The sequence below is a fragment of the Protomyctophum parallelum genome (assembly GCF_964188405.1).
Source record: "Protomyctophum parallelum genome assembly, chromosome: 15".
NCBI lineage: Eukaryota > Metazoa > Chordata > Actinopteri > Myctophiformes > Myctophidae > Protomyctophum > Protomyctophum parallelum.
The window spans coordinates 15,858,520-15,883,444 of NC_139710.1; the positions used below are offsets into that span (position 1 = coordinate 15,858,520).

Below are 24,925 nucleotides of genomic sequence, written 5' to 3' on the forward strand. Positions count from 1 at the left end.
CTTGCGTAGAGAAAGTGATTTCATGTCAATGCCCCAAGGCACAGCACTTTTTTGAGCGTTGACCCCAGTAGAAGGTCTGCTGCTGTGAATTTTACACCTCTCTCGCTTAGCGGAGAGTGGGGTGTGGTAGAGGACATCTCCCCGAACACGTGGGTATACGTCCAGATAGTTGCCTCGCGGAGGCCTCTTTGTCCAGTGTCCATTCTGGGTCCGGAAACGGTACTTTTTGTCAGCATTGACCCCAGTAGAAGGTCTGCTGCTGTGAATTTTACACCTCTCCCGCTTAGCGGAGAGTGTGGTGTGGTAGAGGACATCTCCCCGAACGCGTGTGTATGTCCAGATAGTTGCCTCGCGGAGGACTCTTTGTCCAGTGTCCATTCTGGGTCCGGAAACGGTACTTTTTGTCAGCATTGACCCCAGTAGAAGGTCTGCTGCTGTGAATTTTACACCTCTCCCGCTTAGCGGAGAGTGGGGTGTGGTACAGGACATCTCCCCGAACGCGTGGGTATGTCCAGATAGTTGCCTCGCGGAGCCGTCTTTTGTCCAGTGTCCATTCTGGGTCCGGAAACGGTACTTTTTGTCAGCCTTGACCCCAGTAGAAGGTCTGCTGCTGTGAATTTTACACCTCTCCCGCTTAGCGGAGAGTGTGGTGTGGTAGAGGACATCTCCCCGAACGTGTGGGTATGTCCAGATAGTTGCCTCGCGGAGGCCTCTTTGTCCAGTGTCCATTCTGGGTCCGGAAACGGTACTTTTTGTCAGCATTGACCCCAGTAGAAGGTCTGCTGCTGTGAATTTTACACCTCTCCCGCTTAGCGGAGAGTGTGGTGTGGTAGAGGACATCTCCCCGAACGTGTGGGTATGTCCAGATAGTTGCCTCGCGGAGGCCTCTTTGTCCAGTGTCCATTCTGGGTCCGGAAACGGTACTTTTTTCAGCGTTGACCACAGTAGAAGGTCTGCTGCTGTGAATTTTACACCTCTCCCGCTTAGCGGAGAGTGGGGTGTGGTACAGGACATCTCCCCGAACGCGTGGGTATGTCCAGATAGTTGCCTCGCGGAGCCGTCTTTTGTCCAGTGTCCATTCTGGGTCCGGAAACGGTACTTTTTGTCAGCCTTGACCCCAGTAGAAGGTCTGCTACTGTGAATTTTACACCTCTCCCGCTTAGCGGAGAGTGGGGTGTGGTATAGGACATCTCCCCGAACGCGTGGGTATGTCCAGATAGTTGCCTTGCGGAGCCGTCTTTTGTCCAGTGTCCACTTTATAAAGTCCATGCACTCCAGTGAATAGCATTTATCCATTTAGATAACTTTATTATTATTATTATAAGGATTTAATTACTTATTCTTACACAGAAACATAATGTGTGTCTTATAGCATCATATAGCATCATTTAAATGCTTAATTTGTAGTTTTAATGTGCAAATTAAACTTTTTTTCAATACTCTAGAGGGTACTCTTATTTTGAAGAGATCGTCCACCGGAAGTCTTAAATTAGCTCACTAGATTAGCTCACTAGACGCTGCCGTGTGTGTGTGTGTGTGTGTGTGTGTGTGTGTGTGTGTGTGTGTGTGTGTGTGTGTGTGTGTGTGTGTGTGTGTGTGTGTGTGTGTGTGTGTGTGTGTGTGTGTGCGTGCGTGCCTGCACTGCTGCTGTCGCTTAAATATGTATCATCAATCATTGATGATACATATTTAAGCGACAGCAGTGCTTGTAGTTTTTTAAGAATAAATGGAATATTCTCCTTTCACAGCCAGGGTATCAAAAGTTCAGCATAATATTCCATTTATTCTTAAAAAACTACAAGCACTGCTGTCGCTTAAATATGACGACATGTGTTTGCCGAGAGGATTAGGAAGTATCTGCATGCTGGATGCAGGTCGGTATATTTCATGAGCTTCACACTCACGTACAGTACCATAGTAGTCTGCACTGCTATCAGCTGGCTACATTATTTTTTTAATTGCGCGTTATTGTCATTCAAAGCGTCATAACGTTCCAATATAACGAATAACTTTATTGTAGCGCTACCGGCGTAGGACTTGGAATAAACAAAAGCATTGGATGCTCTTTGCTGATCTGAGAGCGGCTTGATTTCACTAAGGAGATTAATAAAGTATTTCTATTCTATTCTAAGTCTTGCCGCTGTGTCGCATACCTGCTCAAGTTACACCAGAAACCCCCCGCAAAGTAAAGCATCTATAAATCAGAATGAGTCACTACCCATATTAAAGGATTTCCTTTCACATGACAAACGGTACGCCAAACGCGCGTGTGGTGCTACTCATCTATGAAAGTTTATGACTGCCGCAATTATTTTTGCTCTGAAAGTCTTTTAAAGGGAAGCTTTTAAGCTCCTTTGATAAGGTGGGTTATAAGTTATGCTGTCAGAACCATTCTCTTGTCCAGTATGTATGCCAGCCAGGCGTGTTGCTACCTGTGCTGCCTTTAAGCATACAGCCATTAACCAGTTTCAAGACTCAACATTAAAATGCCAGATTTACTTGTGAGTCAGCTAATAGGCCACAGGCTCTAGATAATAACCTTTTATTTATTTAACATTCTTAAGGTGTTGTACCACCAAGCGAGCCCATACCAGCCCCACTGCTGATTCCCACCACCCTTAAACACTTCAAGTACAGTTAAGAGTGGTGTGTTTTGGACCTGTCTGGTGAAGGAGGGAGATATAAGCTTCTCTGTCTCTGCCTGTAGCTCTGTAGATTATCCCATGTTTTTGTGCGATCAAATGTGTTTTTATGGCTTCGGTGCTACACAGAGAAAACTCTGAGGAATTCTGGCTGTAAATGGTAATTGCACCTTTTTCTTGCCAAGCTTCCTTCACGCCCGGGAGCATTCTAAATGGAGGGATTGTGACAGTAAATACGTCCATATAGCAGACCTTTAATATAGGATACTGCACGCAGTTAGCTGTTCCGGGCAGTGCGCTGAGGCGTGTTGGTACTACCTCTTCATAAACACTTGTGAAAATGGGATTGTGAAACTTGTTTTCCTGTTTGTGTGCTCGGAGGAATGTGTCAACAAATGGAGTTTGACACTTAAACTAGAGTTTACACTGAGCATACGGACACTGCACTGCCATAACACACACTCAGACTGAACTACTTTGGTCTGAAGAGAAGTCTAGATAAGCAGTGATAGTCTAGTTTGAAGACTAGAATTATATTTACACACAGAGTTTGTGCCTTTGTTTTTAGTACTGTGTAAAAGTGTGTTTACCATTAAAGCCATGACAGATAAAGCCATATTTCACTCGTGGTCTTGTGCTCTAGTTTAGGATCAACTGTAATTTTCTAACTTTAGTTTTGACCCTATCAGTGTGACTGTGACATGGAGGATGATGATGTGGACCTCAACCTAGATAAAGATGACCTTCCACTCAGAGCCAACACCAGCGACATATTGGTCAGACACTATGTACTGGACATGACCATTCACTTCCACAGAAAGGTCATCAGTGGCAGCATTGTTCTGTTCCTGGAACCTGTTGCTGGTCCTGGAGCATTGGCTAGTCCTGGGAGAAGAACTGAAATAATTGGTGGTGAAGGAGTTAGGTTTGGACAGACTGGCAAGACTCCAGCAGAGTCTTGGTGCATTACTGGACATGTGGGTGAAACCGGTGCCAAGTTTAAGGATAAGGCTGTGACTGCATTACAGGATGATAGGAAGGATAAGACTAGGGTTGGATGTGGTGTGGTTTCTGGAACCGCAGAGGAGGAAGGAGCAAAATCAAGGAACAGCGGAGAGGCTGTGGGGGTGAGTTGGGCAGCAGCCGACATAGCTGGAACAAAATGTCAGCCTCCGTCTGACGTCGGCAAGGTTCACAATGTGCCACAGTCTGCGATACCACACCCCAATGCATCCTGGGAGAGCACCAGCGATGGTGACTTCACCTTGGTGCTGGACTGCTGTGACCTCACTGTGTCAAAAGTTGAGGCGTTAGACATCATCTCTGTGCCATCTATGTCCGGCCTTGTAGAGGAGGTAAAATGTCAGAGGTCAGGGCTCAGCACTGTGGACCAATCAGCAGCCCTGATACAGAAACTGGTGTCCATCCCTTCTGGTCAATGGAGGGAGCAGCATCGTCTGTTCTCCCAGTGTAGCCGAGCCCCTGCTTCCCAGGGTGGGGGTACGCTGCAGTTCCATACAGACCGCTGGAGTCTGCAGGTGAGGAAGAGGGGGGCAGGGACACCTCAGGACTTCCCCCGAGCTCTGAGGATCTGCTATGAAACGAGGCCGGAGGGAGGCTCTGTCACATGGACCAGAGATCAGGACAACAGGTGGGTCAGGAAGGAAATTAGTAAAACCGCACAAACAAGCAAATGGTATGATAATTGATAATGCCTTAACCCACTAATTCAAAGTAACCAGTAATTCACAGTTTCACACAAAAGATCAGATGTACAAGCTTGCGAAGTGTTGCACTGTGAGCTTGTATATCTGACTGCTATGTAAAATGACACAGATGGTTTCCCTGTCTTAATCTCTTAAGGCTTACCAATATTGGCTTACCAGTCCGTACTGAAAATGTAGTGTTTACATAACATTGAAAAAAAGTTCAGCTTTTAATGCTATGATGCATGGAATATTAATTAAATAATTGTAAATTTCGCTATTAAGCTGTCAGTGTTCATTTTCAGTGTGCATGCATGTGTGTGTGTGTGTGTGTTTATTTGTTCACCCTTTGAGCACTGGAACGTGTTTATAGTTTACCCTTGTTTGGCCCTCCAGGGTGTGTGTTTACACTGCGGGGTCCCCCATCAACAACCGAGCCCTCTTCGCATGCCAGGAGCCGCCTGTTGCCATGTCAACGTGGCAGGCGAGGGTCCGGGCCCCCAGTGATTGTGTGGTTCTGATGAGCGGGGAGAATCAGGCCATGCCCACTGAGGAAGAAGACACAGGTAAGGCATTTGCCCGCGCATGTAATAAATAAAGAATATTCCCTGCAGTTCTACTCTGGCATGCCAGTATCTTACAGAAGGGTACTGGTTTTTGTTTAGTTTTTTCACTCTGAACAATGTTTTTCTCACTTTTTCTTTTTCCCTTAACTTTCCTTTCCTCCCTTCTCCCATCCACAGGTCTCTTATTCTGGGACTACTACGTCACTATGCCCATGCCTGCCTCCACCTTTACCTTGGCAGTGGGCCATTGGCGCCAGGCCACAGCGGAATGTACCACTGCCGCTGAGAGTTGGCCGAGTGGCAAAATGGAGTGTGGGGAGACGGCCAAAGCTGGGCCCGGGTCAGAGACTGTGGCCGGGCCTGCGGCTGGAGCTGGGAACTCCACCAGTGAAGTAATAAAGTGCTCTACTCTCCAGACTGGCAGGTATTTTATTATTTTTCCTGTGTTCGCTTCCTCTGTTCTTCTCGTAAGGCTGCCGCCTCTCCAGTGTGTCCTTAACCCAAGGCTGGCCCTGCAGCCCTCCATCTATGGCGGAACGTTCCCCTTCACAATGCCATAAATGGAGCAGGTGAATTACTGTAGGCACAGTGGGTAGCACTTAATCAAGGGCCTCAGTAACATTTGTTTTGTGTGGCACAAACCCCTCTTTAACAGGACAGCGTGCATAACAGCATAACACGATGCCAACATCCTGCTTGTGGTACAAAGCCAGGAGGCAATAAAATAAAGTATCTCAGATACAGGATGTAGCGTGCGGCCCAGGACACTATTAGCACCAGGGGCCAGGGCTAAGGGTGGAATGGAGTTTGCCTGGACTGGTGTGTGGCTGTAGTGTGGGCAGGGCCGGGTTGGTCTGGGGTCTCCCTCTCCAATGCCCAGAAGCCTGGCAGGTCTTCCTCTGGGTTTCCAGTAATCGTCCTACTCCTCCCCTCATGGTTTTCCTCCAGGAGCAGCCCAGCCGTAGCCTGCTGCCGGCCCCAGGCATCTCCAGCTACAAGGACAGCCTTTATTTTCACTGAATGGCTGGAAGGAAACTTGGAACCGACTCGGAACCCCTGGAACGACTCTTATACTGGCGATGAAGTTAATGCTGGATATTGGATTTTTAGTGTCAATGAGATTGAATGTCTGTTCCTCCAATATGTTTGGGCTCTCTGCTGTTTGCCCTTGTGACGCATATAGTCCGCATTTCCACTGCTGTCGTTTCCATGCCCTGCATAGAGACAGGACACATTGTGCTATATTTGGGTTCCTGCCTATAGCCCTGCATATCCTTTTTTTTTAAATGTATTCATTAGTTTTTTATTAACCTTGGTTTAAATGTTCCTTCCCATTTCATTTTTTCCCCTTTGCCTGCTGTGCACAGCGGAGACCAGACAAGCTCAAGCTCGGTGTTCTGTGACTCTCAGGGCCACTCTGTGGCCTGTTTCCCAGACACGGTTGATGAGAGCGTCTCCTGTTCCCATGGCGACTATCCTTGCCGATTCACGGAGCCGTCTGCATGGTCACAACGAGTGGTGCCACACCGTGTGTTTTCCCCTGACTGTCTGCTACAGAAGGCCCAGGTAGAAGGCTCTGGCAGGGACACCTTCACCCTGTCATTCTTATTTAAATAGATAGAGGTACAATGGATCATTCTTAGCCAGCTGGCTCATTTTCAATTGCATCTGGGCAGGATGGTAAAGCCAGTCTGCAGTCTATTAATGAAAAAAAAATACATTGGAGAATAGAGAGTCTTAAAAATATAATAATGGTGCGCTGTCATTTCTTTCTGTTTTCCCAGATGGGGGTCCTCTCCCTGCTACCTTGTTGTTTGGCTGCAGCCCACGCTGTCCTGGGTGTTCATCCATTCCCCCGCCTGGACCTTCTCATCGTCCCCGCAGGATTCTGCAGCCTGGGCATGGCCAGGTAATTGTGCCTGGGTCTGTTAGAGGAAGGAAGGGGCGGACGGACGGTCGATTGTTGGCTGTGAAGTTGGGCATTGGTTGGATATTGACATATTTGTGTGGTGGAATGTTTAGGTTTCCGTTAAGCTGCCATCACTGTCATATACTTCACATCACACATCTCACATCACTCTGTCTCCCTGCCTCAGCCTCCTCGGTGAATTCTGGTATGCACCAAATGCAAGAGGTCAACCGTAACCTCCACACACTATTTAACTCTGTCCTAATTGCCCACCCTGCACAACTCTGCCATAACCATGAACCCTCTCTTTAAAATGGATCCTCAATACTAGAGCTATATGTGATACGTGTACAGTGTTAACCAATAACAAGGAGGCTGCCAGTTCATTCCCTCGGGCCGAAAGATAGATGCATTCATCTGTAACTAACCAGAGGTTGGATGACATTGGTATAACCACTGTGGTGCCCTTGAGCAAGGCATTAAACCACCACTTTTCTTTTATCTTTTCCTTCATGCCAACTCCTGCCGCCCTCGCGCATCCCTCCAAATCATTGTTCTCCCTTTTATCTCGTTTCAGACCTCCAACCCACTCTGTTCCTTTCCTCAACTGTCAATCTCTGCATGTTCTCACCTCATCCCATTTCCCAACTCCACCGACCCCAAAACCCCTAACCCCAAAAGTCCTGACCCTCCGATGCGAGAGCAGGCTAAACCCCTCTCTCTGACACAGTCAATAGCCTGCTGTGTTATGTTGTTTACCAGCAGTGGTTTCAGGTGGTCCACAAGCTCACTGCCTCACACTAGGCCTGTGTGTGTGTGTGTGTGTGTGTGTGTGTGTGTGTGTGTGTGTGTGTGTGTGTGTGTGTGTGTGTGTGTGTGTGTGTGTGTGTGTGTGTGTGTGTGTGTGTGTGTGTGTGTGTGTGTGTGTGTGTGTGTGTGTGTGTGGAGAGAGTGATATGAAGGGTAATGCGTTGGAGCAAAGCCACAGGCTGACAGATTCTACAACCTTAACCCACCTTCCTACCCCCCCGCCGCCCCCTCCCATCCCCCTCTCTGTTGACCTCCCATTCAGCATCTCCTGACTGCCTGGCACTCTGCTGTTTCCCCTCTCAGTATTCTCTTATGCCTCTTTTCTCTCCATGGCTGTTGTGATAACTGATGGTTTCCATTATGCCTCTTGTAGACTACATGAGATTTCCATAAATCTTAACCCTGAAGGCCAATTGGGTTAATTTATGACATACATGTTTTTCAAGGTGTATTGTATTACAGGGTGCTGAATCCAAATCGCACGCGCGTGTGTGTGTGTGTGTGTGGGGGGGGGGGGGGGGGGGGGGGGGGGGGGGTTAGGTTGCTCAACAGTGCCACTTTAGGTCACCCAGCGGTATTGCAGATGTTCATACCAAACATACATAGGGACACATGCGGCCAGTCATTGGAGCGGTGTGCACCACTGAAAAGCAATAAACAAATATATTATATACATACATGATACATACAGTATATGGATTTAAAAAACTCCAGACTTGGAGACCGAGCATCAGGTGTATGGGAAAGATCGTCTCCTAAGTGGGGATAGACAGTGGAGAGACATGGCCTCTGAGGGTGTGGAGATGGAGATAGCTCCACTATGGCACTTGAAGCACAGAAAAGCAAAGTTATAAAGGCAAAGAAAGCACTGGGCTTCTAGTCCTCTCCCATGTCTATAGTGAAAAACCTACAACAGCTGGCTCAGACATGTCCCATGACTCCCATCAAGGTTATATAGTGGTGCACATTGGGTGGCCAGGAGGAGTGCTCAGTGGGCAGAGAGTGGGCAAAGACCTCCATGTGGTGCATGGTTATCATTAGGCCAACAGGGATGTCAGTCTGGCTCACTGATAGCCCCGCTGGTCCCTAGTGGACCTCCAGGCAGATAATGCTGGCTCCTATGCCCAAGATAGGCGGAAATAGGTAGCGAGGACAGTTGGTCCCCGCCCCGGTGGTGGGGTTTTTAAGACCTCCATGTTGTGCTTGGCTGTTTGTCAGGCAGACACATACATCCCTATGTCAGACTGGCTCACAGGAGAGTAGGTAACTGGTACTTTCATATTTTTCTAAGACCAGTAATATTTGGAGTCCCTACAAAGTTCTGATCATTATGGCCCAGAGGATCCTGTGTTGTTCCCTTTCCAACGTTAAAAACCTCCAGAACAAAAATACTTAGTCTTAGCATCGGGTGTACTGTATGTGGAAAGCATTGCTTGTCTGTCAGATAGCAGCAGGGTCAGGGGACATGGTCCCTCCCTTACGGGCATGGGGGTCGGTTAGAGCAGCATCATAATGGGAAGGCTGTAGAAATTCTGTCTAATCATTTATAACCATTATTTACAATGCACATTCATTTCTTAATGAACAGCCTTGCCCACTTTAAGCCCTGTTATCAAAATTCTTTCCAATTTTCCATTGGCAAACTAAGCTCTCACAACTTGTAAATCTGCCATTTTTAAGTGTTTTTGCAATTACTTACCCAAAATAGGGACACCAGGTTGAAAGTGATTAATGGATGCTACAGGACCTTTCTCGCTTTTAGGCTAAGCTATATTTTTTACGGGCGCTAGTTCCTAAAACGTCTGGCTTCCAGACATGATGTCATATGGCGGCCAAGTCTATGGACTTTTCATGTTTGTCTTATTCATGCGGCCCAAAAAAATCAGCAAGCCTCCAAAAATCAGCATGCCCCCCCATGACATCATGTGGCAGCCAAGTCTATGGGGTTTTTGAGGGGCGCTAGCCCCTCCTATGCACAGCTTTGTGTGTAGGTGTGTTTGAGCACGTGTTTGTGTTTGTAGCACGGAATGTGATGATTTCATTTGCTTTATATCAGAGGTTTTCAACTGGTGGTATGTGGACCACTGGTGGTCCGTGAAGGTATTGCATGTGGTCCCTGGCCATGCATTTAGTATTTTTTTTATCGACCACTAGTTGGGAAATGAACTAGTTCATTAAGTGACCTGGTGATGTATGATGACCAGGTCATCATTTGAATTTCAAGGGAGTTTGAATTTCAAGGGAAAGTGAACCGGATTGACTGGTTGAGTCTATTAGGAAATGTCAAATGTGCCCATATAATCATGCAATCGCATGTGTCTGCCATCTATGAGTTTAATATGGAAGGTTAAGAGAACAGAGTAAGGGCAACCATGGGAAAGGAATAGCTCCGGACGACTAGCATATGCCAGTTAAATTATACTGACTGTTAAGGGCTTGATTTAATTCACCTCAAATAAACAAATTTGATATTTTTTATATCCCCTCATCCAACTCAACAGTGGTCCCCAGGTTGATTCTTAGTTAGGGTGGTGGTCCCCAGGTTGATTATTAGTCAGCGTGGTGGTCCCTGGTTCATAATCAGTTGAAAACCCCTGCTTTATATTAAGCATGCCCCCCAATGACGTACAAAAGCAAACAAAGGTGCCCCTCACTTCACACGAGTGTGATTTTCTTTTCTCAGTGAATGAAGTTTTGTATTTTTGTCTGCAGTATAATGAACTTCAGCTGGCCTGCTTTAGTCAGATGTGATTGAAAGCCGGCCAGCAACTTTAAGACTGAAGTTAAAATTGGACATTGAACCAAAGTATAGAGCCACAATGTCTGGTCTTTTTTACTCTGTAGTCTGTGCTGATAAAGTAAACTGTCTGTTGGGGTGGTCAGTGAACAGTGTCCCAGTGTCTGTGGTCGGCAACTAACCACAGACTCTCTCTTACTCCCCCTCCCTTAGCCTTTCTGCCTCTCTGGTTTCCCAGACAGGATATGAGGTCATAACTGAATATGCAGTCTACGTGAAGCTCTGATGTCATAGCTCAGAGAGGGGTCTGGGGGATCAGTGAAATTGTGACGGACACAAGGTGACAAGGTGGTGGTCAATGTCTGGAGCTGGTTATAAACTGGTTATAAATATTTATTTATGACAAAACTGGACCCTCGACACAAAGCCCTCTTTGACGGACAAGAGGTCTTTCCCTGCGTCTTTTGAAACCGTTCTTGCTCCTTTATTTATCTTGAACGGCCGTCAAGTGCTGACACAGAGGGGCTGTTCTCCTGTGGTTGTCACTTGACGGATGTTTTCTTTGCCTTATGAGGATAGCTCCCAGCAGTGCTCGGACCTCTAGCTTGGCAGCTGAACCACTAGTTAGCAACAGATGACAGATGAGATTTAGGGCCTTCATTAAGGCCACAGAAAGCACCTGTAGTGAATCCCCATTAAATTCACATGGGTCCCTCGACTCCCTGTGTCAACTCACCGCACACCTCCTCGAAGCGGGTGGCTCGGGTCTTGTTGGGCTTCAGACTTCACCACAAGCCCACGCCACATGAAGGAAGGAGGGGGGAGTGGAAGTGCACTGGAGCTGCAGATTGAGATGGAGATGAGAGGGAGGGAGATGGGAGAGAGGGTACAGGCCGCCTGACTGGCCAGAGGACCCCCAGGATGTGGGAGAGGATATGTGGATTATTCCCAGCAACAAAAGCCATTAGCCTCTGGAAGGACTTCAGAGGCTGTCGCTATTTAATCTGCAGATTGGGAAGTATATGTGGGCCCCAGTTGCTTGGGGCCAGGCCAAGTGCGGCTTTTGTGCTCTGCCCCTGTGGAAACAGCAGGGGTGGGTGGGGTTAAGGGCAAAGGAGAGGGGGGGGCATAACGTTTTTGTAGCGTGATCCAGAGAAAGGGAGGATTCGGGCTGGCGTGAAGGTTTTGTACGAGATACGGAGGGAGGGGGGGCAGGAAACCGAAGATTAAGAAGTCAAGTCAGGGCAGGCCTGGACTCGAGGACTATGCCACGTACGCTTGTGTGCCCACAAGCCTTTCTCATTTTACGCACTAAAAAGACTCCAAGGCCCAGGCCTTACGTGGAGTAATTCTTTCTCTTCAAGCCTCAACAGCTGCCCAATAGTAGTCTGTCTGACTGCTTAACGCATTTTTAATTATTTTCAGAGAAACGACGATAGTGCTCATGGAAGATTTGCCAGAGGTGTCTATTTTTGAGGGGCACTAGCCCCTCCTATATTCAGCTATTAGTGTAGAATTCCGTCTTACACAAACATTCAATTCCCATTGACAATGAATGGAGAATTTATGTCATGGTGTCTATTTTACGTCGCGATGATAAGAGCACCCCTCACTTCACACGGGCGTGATTTTTTTTTTAACTAAATATTTTCAGCTGACACAGATTGCAGCACCAGGCATATACTGTGTGATGATGAACTAGACCAGTGTTGATAAACAATATTGTATTTATTTTCCTATCTTACCGGCCTCCTTTCTTGTCTGTCAGTCTGTCTGCCTGTCTGTCACCATGGTAAAGCTGTCATGGTTAAAGCGAAGGGAATGTGGCGGTAGCAGCATGTTGCCTTTGGCGTAGAGGCTGATGGAGGACTATACATGGAAGGGAGGATGATGACAAAGTGGCCAAGTATACAGGCTTTTAGATGAGAGAAAAGAGAATGTATGTGTGAAAGTGTTGCCGTCGGAGAGTGCAACGGGGGGTGGGGGACCACCTCCTCCAGCCTGTATAAAACAGCTCATTGTCTTGAAGGACATGGGAATGTAGTAAAATTTAATGCACTAGAGTTGTTATGGTCAGACCCCCCGCAGCACCTCTAACATAACACGTGTGTGGGTACGTGACGTGTGTACTTGGATGCCTTGTTAAAAAAAAGGGGGAAAAAAGTGAGGGGGGGGGGGGGGGTCACGTCATTTGGGTCCGACAGGAAGGGAACAGCATTTCCTCCCGTGCTTTGAAGCAGATATCTCGCGCGTCCCAAAGAGCTGCAGCTCTGCAGGACATACCGTAGCTGAGACGTGCTTCCCTCACCACGTGGCCAATTTAAGGCATTCCCAAGACACCTATGAGAGTGCTTTTGGTTACAGTTTTTAAGAACGAAATGACAAAGTGTTGAAACGGGCCTCTTTGTATACGGGGGGGGGGGGGGGGGGGGGGGTTGGGGAGTGCGCGATGATCATGCGTTACGGATTTGTTCTTACACAGTCATAGTCAGTCACACCGAAGCAATCAAAGGAATTTGTCTGATGCACTCTTACAACAAGAGGCCAGTTTTACTTAAGTAAAAGTATCAATATTACAATAAGAAACACTGTTACAAGTAAATCTCTGGAATTGAAAATGTACTCGAGTAAAAGTAGAAATGTATTGGCATCAAAAGTAGAAAGAATGTCCCATTTCACAAGTTTTGAGATATACAAATTGTTTGAAGGGTCCATCTCAAGTAATTCGAATATTTTGTAAAAGTTAGTGCTTCAGTATGTTGACAAGCTTCATGGAGATGCTAATTTTCCTTTCCAGCTCGATTTGGCACCTGCTCACAGAGCCAAAACCACTAGTAACTGGTGTACTGACCATGGTATTACTGTGCTTAACTGACCAGCCAACTGACCTGACCTGAACCCCACAGAGAATCTAGGTTGTATTGTCAAGAGGAAGGTGTGAGACATAAGACTGAACAATACAAATTGATTTACGGCTGTTATCAAAGCAAACCTGGGCTTCCATAACACCTCTACAGTGCCACAGGCTGATCACCTCTAAGCCACACCCCGTTGATGAAATAATTTGTTCAAAAGTAGCCCAAGTGTTAACTGCATACATTAATATACTTTTCAGATGTTCGACATTTCTTGTTTTTTTTTTGTTTTTTTTAGTGGTCTTGTAAAATATTCTAATTCATTGAGATAGGTTTTTATAATCAGTGCAGGAGGATGCTAAACGCACACACACCAGTCTTAGTAGTGGTGCCAGCTCACGGCAGAAACATCTAAAAAGATAAGTCTTAAAAAGACAAAAGAGTGGCCGCACACACTGATAGCCAAAGTGCCGATTATTTATTAGGATGCAGAGTAGGAAACAATGTTTCCGTCTGTACGCCATAATCATCAAGATTAAAACAAAAAAAGGTTTTAAATACTTCACTTACTATGCACAATGAATTGAGAATATATGAAAGTTTCACTTTTTGAATTATATTACGGATGAAAATTTACTTTTACAAAATATTCTAATTACTTGAGATGGACCACCTGTAGCAGATTTACAAGCTCACAAGACACAAAGCGTAAATTTTCAAATGGCCTAAATGTATATAGGGCAGAAGTGGTTAATGTTTTGTAATAATAGTCCAAATCTACCAAGTAACTAAAGTTTTCAAATAAATGTAGTGGAGTAAAAGTAAAAAAAGGATATTGGAAATACTCAAGTAAAGCACAAATACCTCAAAATTGTACTAAAGTACAGTACTTAAGTAAACGTACTTTACACCACTGCAATAGGCTTTTTAATATGGGTTTGAGTGTGCTGGGATGATGTCAGAGAATGCACATTTGTTTTTCCAAGATACATATCGCCAGCGGTGAAGTACACGAGAGCTAATAGAAGATAAGACATGGAATCGTGATGGTGTTTAGGCTATCCCGAGGTTGTAGCTTCAACTGAGCTCCATCAGCGTCTTTGTTGTGGCTTCTGTTTGTTTTTACAAGAGAACAGAACCTCCTTGCTGCACTTGATGGCAGGCACTGATAAACACACTTTATCAGCACACGTTCACTTTTTACACGCAAACAAATGCACACATTTTTGCTTTGCAGCATGTCACATAGAGCTTTTTCCACACAAAATCCTGTGCGCTAATATAACTTAGAAAGAAAGACTTGGCTGTACAGTATTTTGCAGTACAGTCAACGCTGTTTTTGAGTGGTACAACCACTCCTAAGTGTCACTGTTGTGCAGCCTAACACACACACACACACACACCCCTGCGCACGTTCTTGGGGGTCTGGAGGTTCCGGGGACCCCACGGGGACCCCCACACGGAGTTGCACCACTCACTTCACACGTGTGTGATTTTTTCCCCTACCAGTGAACCAGAAATGGTGCTTTGCAAATACAATTACTTTGTTATCCAAATGATGTCTCTTTCCGGAGCGTCTGACCTGATATGACCTTTCTCACTTTCCTTATTCATTCCGTCTCAATGAGGGATGAGAGTGAAGCAGTGACATGAAGCCAGAGGATATGTATGGGTGATGGAGGTTTGCAGATTTGCTTCACCAAGATCATCCATATGTATCAGTTCATCAGTCATCTATGATGTACAGTATCTATGACTCCAAAATCCTTAGTGTTAATTTGACTCTGAGTCTGACACACACACACACACACACACACACACACACACACACACACACACACACACACACACACACACACACACACACACACACACACACACACACACACACACACACACACCTAGTCAGCTAGCCTCTTGCAGAGCCACACTGTAAACATGCTAATAATGATCAGGTTAATTGTTGGTAATATGCAGCATGGGACAACTGGACCTCCATATAGTTGCCACAGAGGGCAGGTCGTTGGAGCCCTAGCGTCCTGACCTCTCCTGAGTGGCGCTAGAGGACAGCCTGAATTCAGTCAAGTGCATAGTTTGTTTATGGGCGAGGAGGAAGTTACAGTACAGTAGCCGCTGGTCCCTGTGGAGAGGAAGTGGGGAGCTGGAGAGGGGGGGGGGGGGGGGGGGGGGCGGGGGTCTTCTTGCAGCACGGCCTCCCTCTGGAGTTCACTGCTGCAAGACCAGAGTTGTCATTCAACCCACATCAGCAGGGTCCGACAACTCTGAGGAGAAAAAGGTGACACAGGTGTAAAATCCTTAGTGTTGATTTGACTCTGAGTCTGACGTTGTACAAAATGTACTGTATAACCCGTTTGAGCCAGTCAGGGTCCAGCTGGTTACATTTTGTACACAGAGTTACAAATGGATGAATTAACACTGAGGAGTTTACTGTGTAATGGCAAAACAAGGCTCAAATAGCTGCTCCTTAAGTTACATCTGTGGTGGCATGGCAGTGCCATATCAGAGCCAACCATAAAATAAAGAATGAATAAATGCATAAATAAGATGTTTTGATCCTTGTTTCATCTCCCTCCCTTTAAGCCCCATTCCCTGCAACGGTTGTCCATTTTCTGATTCCTCCAGCTCTCTTTATCGCTCCTCTGTCTATCAGCCCCACCCCCCCCAACCCAACCTTTTCTCTTCATTTCTTCTCTCAGTCCTCCCACTCCTCTCTCCTCCTCTCCTCTGATGTCTCGGTGGATTACTTCCCTTTCTTCTCCCCTCCCCGATGTGATCTGTGAAGTAACACTAGAAGTGTGCGACAGAGACCTGCTCTTTCAGTAGTGAGTGGGGTGGGCAGGGTGGTGGGTGGATGGGGGGTCGTCTGGCACGGGAGACAGCTGTTAATCAAATAGTCAAGGATGAGGTATTTCTTTCTTCCTTCCTTTCTCCCTTTTTCTCTCTCTCCCTCTCTTTCTGAGCTGCACAAAAGAGACCATGGCCCGTCGCAGAAAGCCCGCTCTGCATGCCTGCGCCTGGACACTGGGAGAAGGAGTGTCGCATTTTTAAGCGACTGCAAATAGATGAGAGATTTTCGTAGGAGACTAAATTTCTTCTCTCCACTGTCTTGTTAGCACCCCCCCCCCCCCCCCCCCCCACACACACACACACACACACACACACATCGACCTCACCTTTCCCACTGGATCGTAGTAACTTCTGTGTTACGCCCCCTTCTGTGACGCATGTGGAACTGCTTCACCTCTAGGCATGCGTCATATTCCAGGAGGACAGCACTGGAAAATAGTGCTTGGTGCTGGCACTGCCTTCGGGAGGAATTTTATTCCGTACATAACTCGAACGGTGCTGAGTCTGCGCAGTTACAACGCCTTCGTAACTACTACTACTACTGTTGTAGTCTTTCTTTTCACCAAGTGGGCCGAGTGGTTCACCTCACTGCATGGGGGTGATAAAAAATATGCCTAAATTTAACCTTAATCCCAATAAATTAATTTGTGTCGGATTTTAGATGAGATAAATAAGCAGCATCGGGAGAGGTATTTGATACCGATGAGCGCTAGGATTGTAAGTCTAATGCTTAACGGAGCACACCACGGAGATACCTGATATTGCAGCGGTTTTGGGAGTCGGAGGGGCCAAATTACTACTTCGAAAATGGTAGACGCTGGTTCGCGGCCTGTGGTACCCCACCACCACCAATAAGATACTACTTCATCCTCTCCTCAACCTCCACTCAACCAAGAGGGGGCCACTCTAGTGAGTGGCGTTGTTATTGCTGGAGCATTCCTCTATGCTGATCTGGGGCCTCTTGACTTCCTTGCACTGTGCAGTGTAAAGGTATATACTACTGTCTCCACTAGCTTATCACTGTGCACTGTGCAGTGTAAAGGTATTATACTACTGTCTCTCCACTAGCTTATCACTGTGCACTGTGCAGTGTAAAGGTATTATACTACTGTCTCTCCACTAGCTTATCACTGTGCACTGTGCAGTGTAAAGGTATTATACTACTGTCTCTCCACTAGCTTATCACTGTGCACTGTGCAGTGTAAAGGTATTATACTACTGTCTCTCCACTAGCTTATCACTGTGCACTGTGCAGTGTAAAGGTATTATACTACTGTCTCTCCACTAGCTTATCACTGTGCAGTGTAAAGGTATTATACTACTGTCTCTCCACTAGCTTATCACTGTGCACTGTGCAGTGTAAAGGTATTATACTACTGTCTCTCCACTAGCTTATCACTGTGCAGTGCTGTAAAGGTATTATACTACTGTCTCTCCACTAGCTTATCACTGTGCAGTGCTGTAAAGGTATATACTACTGTCTCTCCACTGGCTTATCAAAGCTGACAGGGTGTTGCCTTGCGTTGAACTACCGTTCCCACTGCTTGGTGTAGGGTAGGCCTGTAGTTGTTGCCATTGTGGTGCATATCGTTGCTGTCAGGTGGAATCCTTGTACCCTCACTTTTCAGGACATGTAAAAAAAAAAACAGTGTTCCAATGGATCCATGGAGACTTAACCACTTTCACTTTCATGCCACTTTCCTGGCATCCTATTTTGGGCATCTTTTAATAGGCAAAATGTTTCAATAGCAGAGAAATCACCCAAAACTTTCAAGAGCAGTGGATCACCCTGGGAGGGAAAATGTATACAGTATGGCATGTTGTGAGCTTGTGGATTATTGGATTATATGGCAATTTTCACAACTTTGCAAGACACTCTCATGCAACAAAGTATAGAATAGAAAGAAGAAGAAAAAAAGCACAAGTAAAAATTCAATATGGGGACATAAAGTTTATGCAACGATAAACAATAGCAGCCAACTGTACTCTGGTATACTACATATTGCACTGCTGCTAGTCCCCATGTACTCAAATCAATGATTCTATCCGTCCTAAAGCTGCCAGTCGCTTCAAAACATATTAGCTCTGTCCCACATGTTTGTGACTGGTGTATTGTGAGCGATCAGGTGTTGGTTCTGACGTGAGGTTGCTGGTAGCAGCTGGCATGTAGTGCAGCATTTAACGGTAACACCAGCGCACTGTGCCATAACTCTGGATTACAGGCAAGATAGGCCTGTCACTGTGCACACCCATTCTACTAATGGATGAGTCCAAAACTCCCATTCCACAGTGTGACGGATGGGTCCATTGTATTGTAGCGGGGACGCTGCTGGTGTTGTGTGTATTTGTGTGTGTGACTGTGTGTGTGCGCACACACGTGTGTGCGTGTGTTTATGATAGAGGAACCAAGAAGCTGAGGGTAATTTAATTTGTCTGGGCAAAGCCAGACGGTTTAATGTCCGTGGGACCTCTGCGCTGAACCGGTCAAAATGAGACATTTGAAACAAAGTGCTGTAAAATGCTCGGTAGTAATGCTTCCGATGTCTGGCTTTGCTTTTAGCCTGGGGGAGAGGGAGCTCGACTAGGTCCTGGTGAGCACAGTAAAACATTGAGTGTTAATTTAACTCGTGTGTATAGATCGACCCTTTCCACTCTTACACACTGAGTGTATCTATCGACCCTTTCCACTCTTACACACTGAGTTAAATTAACAGTACAATGTTGTCAAGTTCGCACTGCACTGGCTCTGAAATAGATGTTTTGTCTCCGCCTAGCTATGTACATTTGCCCAATATTATGATTATGATGAGTGTTCTTTGAGGAGGTCACCTAAAAGCTGGAGTTTGCGTCCCGCTTTACAGGTCTGTAACTCTGAGAGTGTACAAACAGAACCACATGGACCCATAAGGGTCCATGCCGTTCCATTTGTACGCTCTCAGAGTTATAGGGGTCATTTAATTAATAATTAACCCAATGCCATTGGGCCTACCCAATGCCTAAACTTGTTTAACATTCTAGTCTACATTTACATCCTGAGTGCCTTCCTCCTTGAAAGTATGTGTTAACAACTCCTGTCATTTTCTCAATTCTGCTGGCTTTTAGGCACCTGTTGTTCAACACCCCATCTAGCACTGTTGTCAAAGATAGGCTTCTGAATTCAATGGTTGACCTTATGTCAGTGGCAACAGTTCCGGGTGTTCCTTCTGAAGGTGCTCTGTATGTATCTCAGGTGTTTCCTGTGAACACCTTTAACCCAGAGCATGCACATCAGCAGGCGGACTGGCCATGTGGCGGTCCAACACATCAAGAGGAGCTGGTATCCCATTCACAGGGCTGCAACTATTATTTTCTTAGCAATTATTCTATCGATTACGTTTTTGAATAATCGAGAATCACTTTTTCCCCCCTATTAAGCCTTATTTTATATTTCTACAGTGTCGTGCCAAAATAGCTTATAGATCTGCTGTTTTAGCTATTTTAGAAAATGGATCATTCCATTAAAATCTATTATTTTCTGTAATCTATTACATTGAGTAGTTTGATTAACTGTTGCACCGCCACACTCTGAATCCCTGCTGACAGCCCAATCTCTCCCACCTCCAATCCGTGCCACGTGTCAGAGAATGATTCCAATATAGCCCAGAGTGGTTCTACGGTATTTAATGACCGCAGTTTCCATCTCCTCTCTGTCTCTGTCGGCTCTTTTGCGTTACATAACTGAAGAATTAGTCCACGGTATTGCCCCACAGACAAAGACGTGACTAAAATGATGCATGTAATAGAGCCGTCTGTCCTGAGCTCTTCTCGTTGAGGCTCTAAAGAGCACATCGGAGTGGCGTGTGGTGAGTGACAGGGTTTACATGCAAATAGCTATAGGGAGGCAGGAATGTGGCTTATGTCAAATAAATAGCTTCTTCACACACCTCCCCTAGGCGGATTGACAGTGGCTTGTTAGGGCCAGCTATAAGCATACAGAACTGTACACTACACAGTATTGGCATTATGCCAGTATGTATACAGTACACTGTGAAATGACTGCACTGTACTATGAAAGTGTGTAGTGCATAAAGTTGGAGATAGTAGAAGTCTGTGTGCTTGTGTGGGTTTGAGTATATCTAATTGTGTATCGTTGCTGTCGGGCAGAAACCTTGTATCTCCATATTGCAAATGTTAGTTTTTTAGTAAATGAGTGCCCTGCCTATACTTCATATTAGAGTGTCGCACTAAAGTAGTGAAGATACAGTAGCAGATCTATAATACAAGCTCAAGCTTGTAGGGTCAGCTATTGTCACAATTTTAAAGCCTTTTTAAAATAATAATGAAAAGGGCTCAATTTTGGACATACAAGGTTTCCACCCTACAGCAATGATATGTACAGTTGACTACACAGGCTGGGTGAGTGAATAATATTATCTTTTGGTCCGGTGGTGTATATCGTATGTGGCATGTTGTGTGACCCATGGCTCGTCTGTGCCGGCGCCCTCTTGGAAAGGTCACCGACGCGGTGGTGTCTCCTGTGGTGTTTGGGCCAGCGAGCGTACCAGAGGAGATTACCATGATTCTCTCACGAGTCGTCTCTGCACATTCTGAAGCCTAATTTGTGCATTGTTGCGTGCAGAGAAAATAGCCAATCTACAAGCATCGTGTGAGCTTGTAGATCGACTATTTAAAAAAATGTCACCGGGCGAAACCATGGTACGACGGCATATAATTGAAAGTTTCTCTCCGCACGCCACGCACGCGGGCACGCACGCACTCGCGCACTTACCCACGCACGTACATGCACACACTGCAATACATTCCTTCAGTATGACATCAGGTTTTGGACTGTGGCCCCTGTGGATGTGAGTGCACAGGGAGGAATGTACTGGACTGTATAACTGGACAGTTTGACTGTTAACATGAGGATAGATCAAACATCTGCTATCATTTCTCAACTGATACAGACAGACTCACTGGAGCTTTGTACGACTGTGTGTAGTGCACACACACACACACACACACACACACACACACACACACACACACATACTCCTCTCGTGTGTTTCCTCTTGTGTGTGTAGTTATAGGGCTGATGTTGATGTTTGTGTTTACTATATTGTGCACTCTCGACATGTAATCAGGCCATTCTTTCCTGCCACTTTGTGGTCCTCTGATCTGCTAATAATACAACCACAGCGCTGGAATTCATCTGGAACGCTTTTTTTCTTTTTGCTTCCCGGAGCGCCATTCCGTTACAAAGCCTTATTAAGCAAAACCCTGGTTCCAATTGTGTTGTTCTTTTTTTGTTTTTTTTACACTGTGATATTAGCTTATCGCAAATTCTATCAGGAAGCATGGGGGACTACTGTGGCCTCAGTGCTTTCCACAGCATAATTGTTTTTAGATAGTAGGCTGCTTTGTGTCTTAAAGTACACCACAAGCTCTGGTTCCGCCTTACTTCAGTAGCCATATGGATCCCATCGTGCCGCTCATCAGCAACATGCATACCTGCCCTGCCTAGAAACAGGTGTGTGTGTGTGTGTGTGTGTGTGTGTGTGTTTTTCTCTTCTTTTCCCTCTGTGTGTTAACAGTTTGACTGTTTTTTACGATTAACCCGCATTTTAATCAACCCCCCTTCACTGCCGAGATTGTTGTATTACCTTTAGAGCATACGCTGAATTATTTGGGCTTTTAATCCGCGAAAATCCATCAAAAAAAGCTCCCGTGGTTTGTTATGATCTGTGTGTAGCATCCACCATCTTGGTGCACGCGGAAGACGCACACAAGATTGGTTTCAATGAGGCGTTGCACCCAATGCATTTCCATTGGCCTCAATTTCCCAGAAGCCCTAGCAGCCCACAGCATGTGACGATTTCCGGTTTTGTCATCTCAGCGAAGGCATCCAGTCTCATACTCCGCTACGAAGACGGATTTTCTTTTGATTCATTACATTACGGCGGATTAAACACATAAAACAAAAGGCGGGTATGTCCGATACGGCAGCGACATTAACCTGGAGTAATCCATTCAAGGCACGGAAACTGTTAAGCAGCATGTGCAGCAGTTATATCTGGTTGGACCATATAATGTATAACCTAATTCTGATCAGTGTTTGGGTCTATTGTATTACGCCTCTTGTGCAGATCCAAATATAATAAATCAAATGTGTGTGTGTGTGTGTGTGTGTGTGTGTGTGTGTGTGTGTGTGTGTGTGTGTGTGTGTGTGTGTGTGTGTGTGTGTGTGTGTGTGCGTGTGTGCGTGTGCGTGTGCGTGTGTGCGTGCGTGCGTGCGAGACAATACAGGGAACTAAACTCTTGTCCCATGAGTTTATTCTAGAGTTGCAACTATCAATTATCTTTTAGTGATTATTCTGTGTGTGCATCATTTTTTTGGATGATTAAAAAACATCAACGAATCTACGTGAAGAAAATTCCAATAGATTTTTGGAATCACAACACAGGTCACAACACATCGTATCACACTGTGTTGTGAGCTTGTAGATCAGTTATTTTGGGTATTTTGAAAATCAATTATTCTATTAAAATGTATTATAATCAATTAATTTGGTGAGGTCAATGAGATTATTCCCAGATCCTTACACAACAACTAAGTGAAGCCTCTTCTTCATCTGCCTCCAGACGCGCATCCTTGTTTGTAATGACCCTTGATATCGCTTCTCTGCTATTTATTTTTGGCCTCTGATGTGATGCAGTGTGCCTGGTTGGGGAAACTCTCTAGGGGGCCCCGGCTTGGCCCCTGTGCATGTGATCAGGCCCTACATGGAGTGGCATTTGGCCCGCGGGGCCCCGTCTGGGAGCTGGGAGCGGAGGCCTGATCTGTAGCCAGCCCGGAATGCCAGACATTTGAAGTCAGACTTGTTAAAAAAGAACGGAGGGTGGTAGGAGTTTGGTCAAATAGGCCCCTGTGTCTAAAATAGCCCACAGCCTCTCCATCCGAGAGGGTGGAATGGAGACAAAGTTGATTCCCGTACGCTGACATTAGCAAAAGGCCATCCCTTTAATCTTTGCACGAATAGAACAGAATGGATGCGTCTTTGTTGCATGCCCTAGAGTTCCTGTCTCTCCCTGCCTGCTGTGTCTCAATCTGTATCACATGCCTTTGTGCATGTGTATCCTCCATCAATATGTGTATGCACCTGACATTGGATTACATCAACTCCTGATGTGGTGGAGCATTCATGCTGTTGTGACAATGTCATAACATTTTGCTGCTTGTACCTGTAAGAGAGAGTGACACTAAATCCCCCTTTATTCCCCATTGATTCTGTGGTGAAGCAGCAGCATCCATACTGTAGCTCAACAGTTTCTGAGAAGTTGTCAACATAGTAGACCGCAAAGATCATCATGTCTCTGACGTGCCAATGGATGCTCTCTTTCTCGCACACTCCATTCTCTTAAGAAAAAGCCCTTCTCACTTGACTCGTACACCTCCAACACACAGCTGATACTCTCGCCTGTCTCCCTCGTACCCCCCTCTCACAGGGCTGTTTTAGCAGTGTCCAGGCAGGGAGCCGGTCTTGGCCGGGGATGTCAATTACAGGCCTATGATAGGGGGCCCTGTTGCATTATGCATGGAGGTGTCCCACTGAGGGGACAAATGGCCTCCAGCCGGAAGGATGGATGGAGGGATGAATAATGGATGGGAGAGGTGGAGAGACGGAGGACCGGAACACTATTCCAATCTGTGTCTCGTCAAATCAAAACTTGCCCCAAACTCACACCTTCTGAAGCAGGAAGGGGGCCGAGCCGCCCAGCGTGACCCGGTGGTTGTGAGGTTTGGTTGATGAAAAAGCACAGGAGGGTTTTAATCAGTACTTCAGAGTGGGTAGAGACCCCCCTGTGGGGCTTCCATCAGAAAGGTCACATAAGGTGCCCTGTCTGTTGTTCCATGGACCGACAACAGACAGCCTGTGCTGATGATGATCAGTTCGGATTTAGATTTATTGCGACCACAGGTCGCAGTTAACTATGAAATTGTGCATTTCCCGTCAGTTGGTCACGCCCCATATATGGTCATGCCTCGTGACATCACGTGATGTGATCAATATTAAGCCCATATATGGAGATCCCTGATGTCATCAATATTGGCCAGCAACTCTACATTTCACCTCAAACCTCAAACCCTTAGATCTCCATATATGACATTCCATATGTTGATCTTACCCATCCATCCTTCCTCTTCTGCCTCCGCTGCCACCCTTAGATCTCCATATATGGAGCTGACCTGTACATTCCATTATGTTGACCTCTGACCCCTGTACACTCAAGACACGCTCCATATATGGTCATGAACGCCCCATCCCGTCAGTTGGTCATGCCAAAGCGCCAGCGCACGCCCATCGGTCTGCTGTCACCCAGGGCGGATTTGTGCACGCGACCTCGGGTTGTTTCTCGCCCTCAGGCGTCTTACTGGTTTTATTTATTTATTTAAAATGTATATAACTTCTTTTTTTTTACTTTTTTTCACGTAGAGATGGGGAGTGACACGCAGCAAAGGGTCATCGGGATCGGGAGTTGAACCCTTGACACGCTGTCATGCTGCATTGCAGCCTAAGTGCTCAGACCGCTAGGCCATCGTCTGGGCCTTGCAAACTTTTCTTTTTCGAGTCGTCTTGTGATGAGCCAAACAGAACCTGATAGTATTCTATCTACCATGAGCCTGCATGAAAGGTAAATGGTAAAATGCTGCATTTTAGCATTGGCTTTAGTAAATCTGTTGGCACATGGAGAATATTGTAGGGCATAATATCCATATAGTATATGGATATTAGGCCTACAATATTCTCCATGTGTCATGTTGCACAGAGGTTTTGTTGAATACAAGCACTT

The 24,925-nt window shown here is 46.0% G+C and overlaps 1 protein-coding gene across 1 annotated transcript in view; it reads left to right on the forward strand.

Annotated features, from left to right (window-relative positions):
- Positions 1-3,343: 3,343 nt before the first annotated feature.
- Positions 3,344-24,925, forward strand: part of aopep (aminopeptidase O (putative)) — a gene marked incomplete at its 5' end in the record, with an annotated part of 103,559 nt that continues 81,977 nt past the window's right edge. The window contains 5 exons of the mRNA XM_083783336.1: positions 3,344-4,293; positions 4,745-4,914; positions 5,092-5,338; positions 6,282-6,480; positions 6,699-6,823. Of these exons, the coding sequence (XP_083639462.1) occupies positions 3,344-4,293; positions 4,745-4,914; positions 5,092-5,338; positions 6,282-6,480; positions 6,699-6,823 (1,691 nt within the window). The remainder of the gene's footprint in view (positions 4,294-4,744; positions 4,915-5,091; positions 5,339-6,281; positions 6,481-6,698; positions 6,824-24,925) is intronic.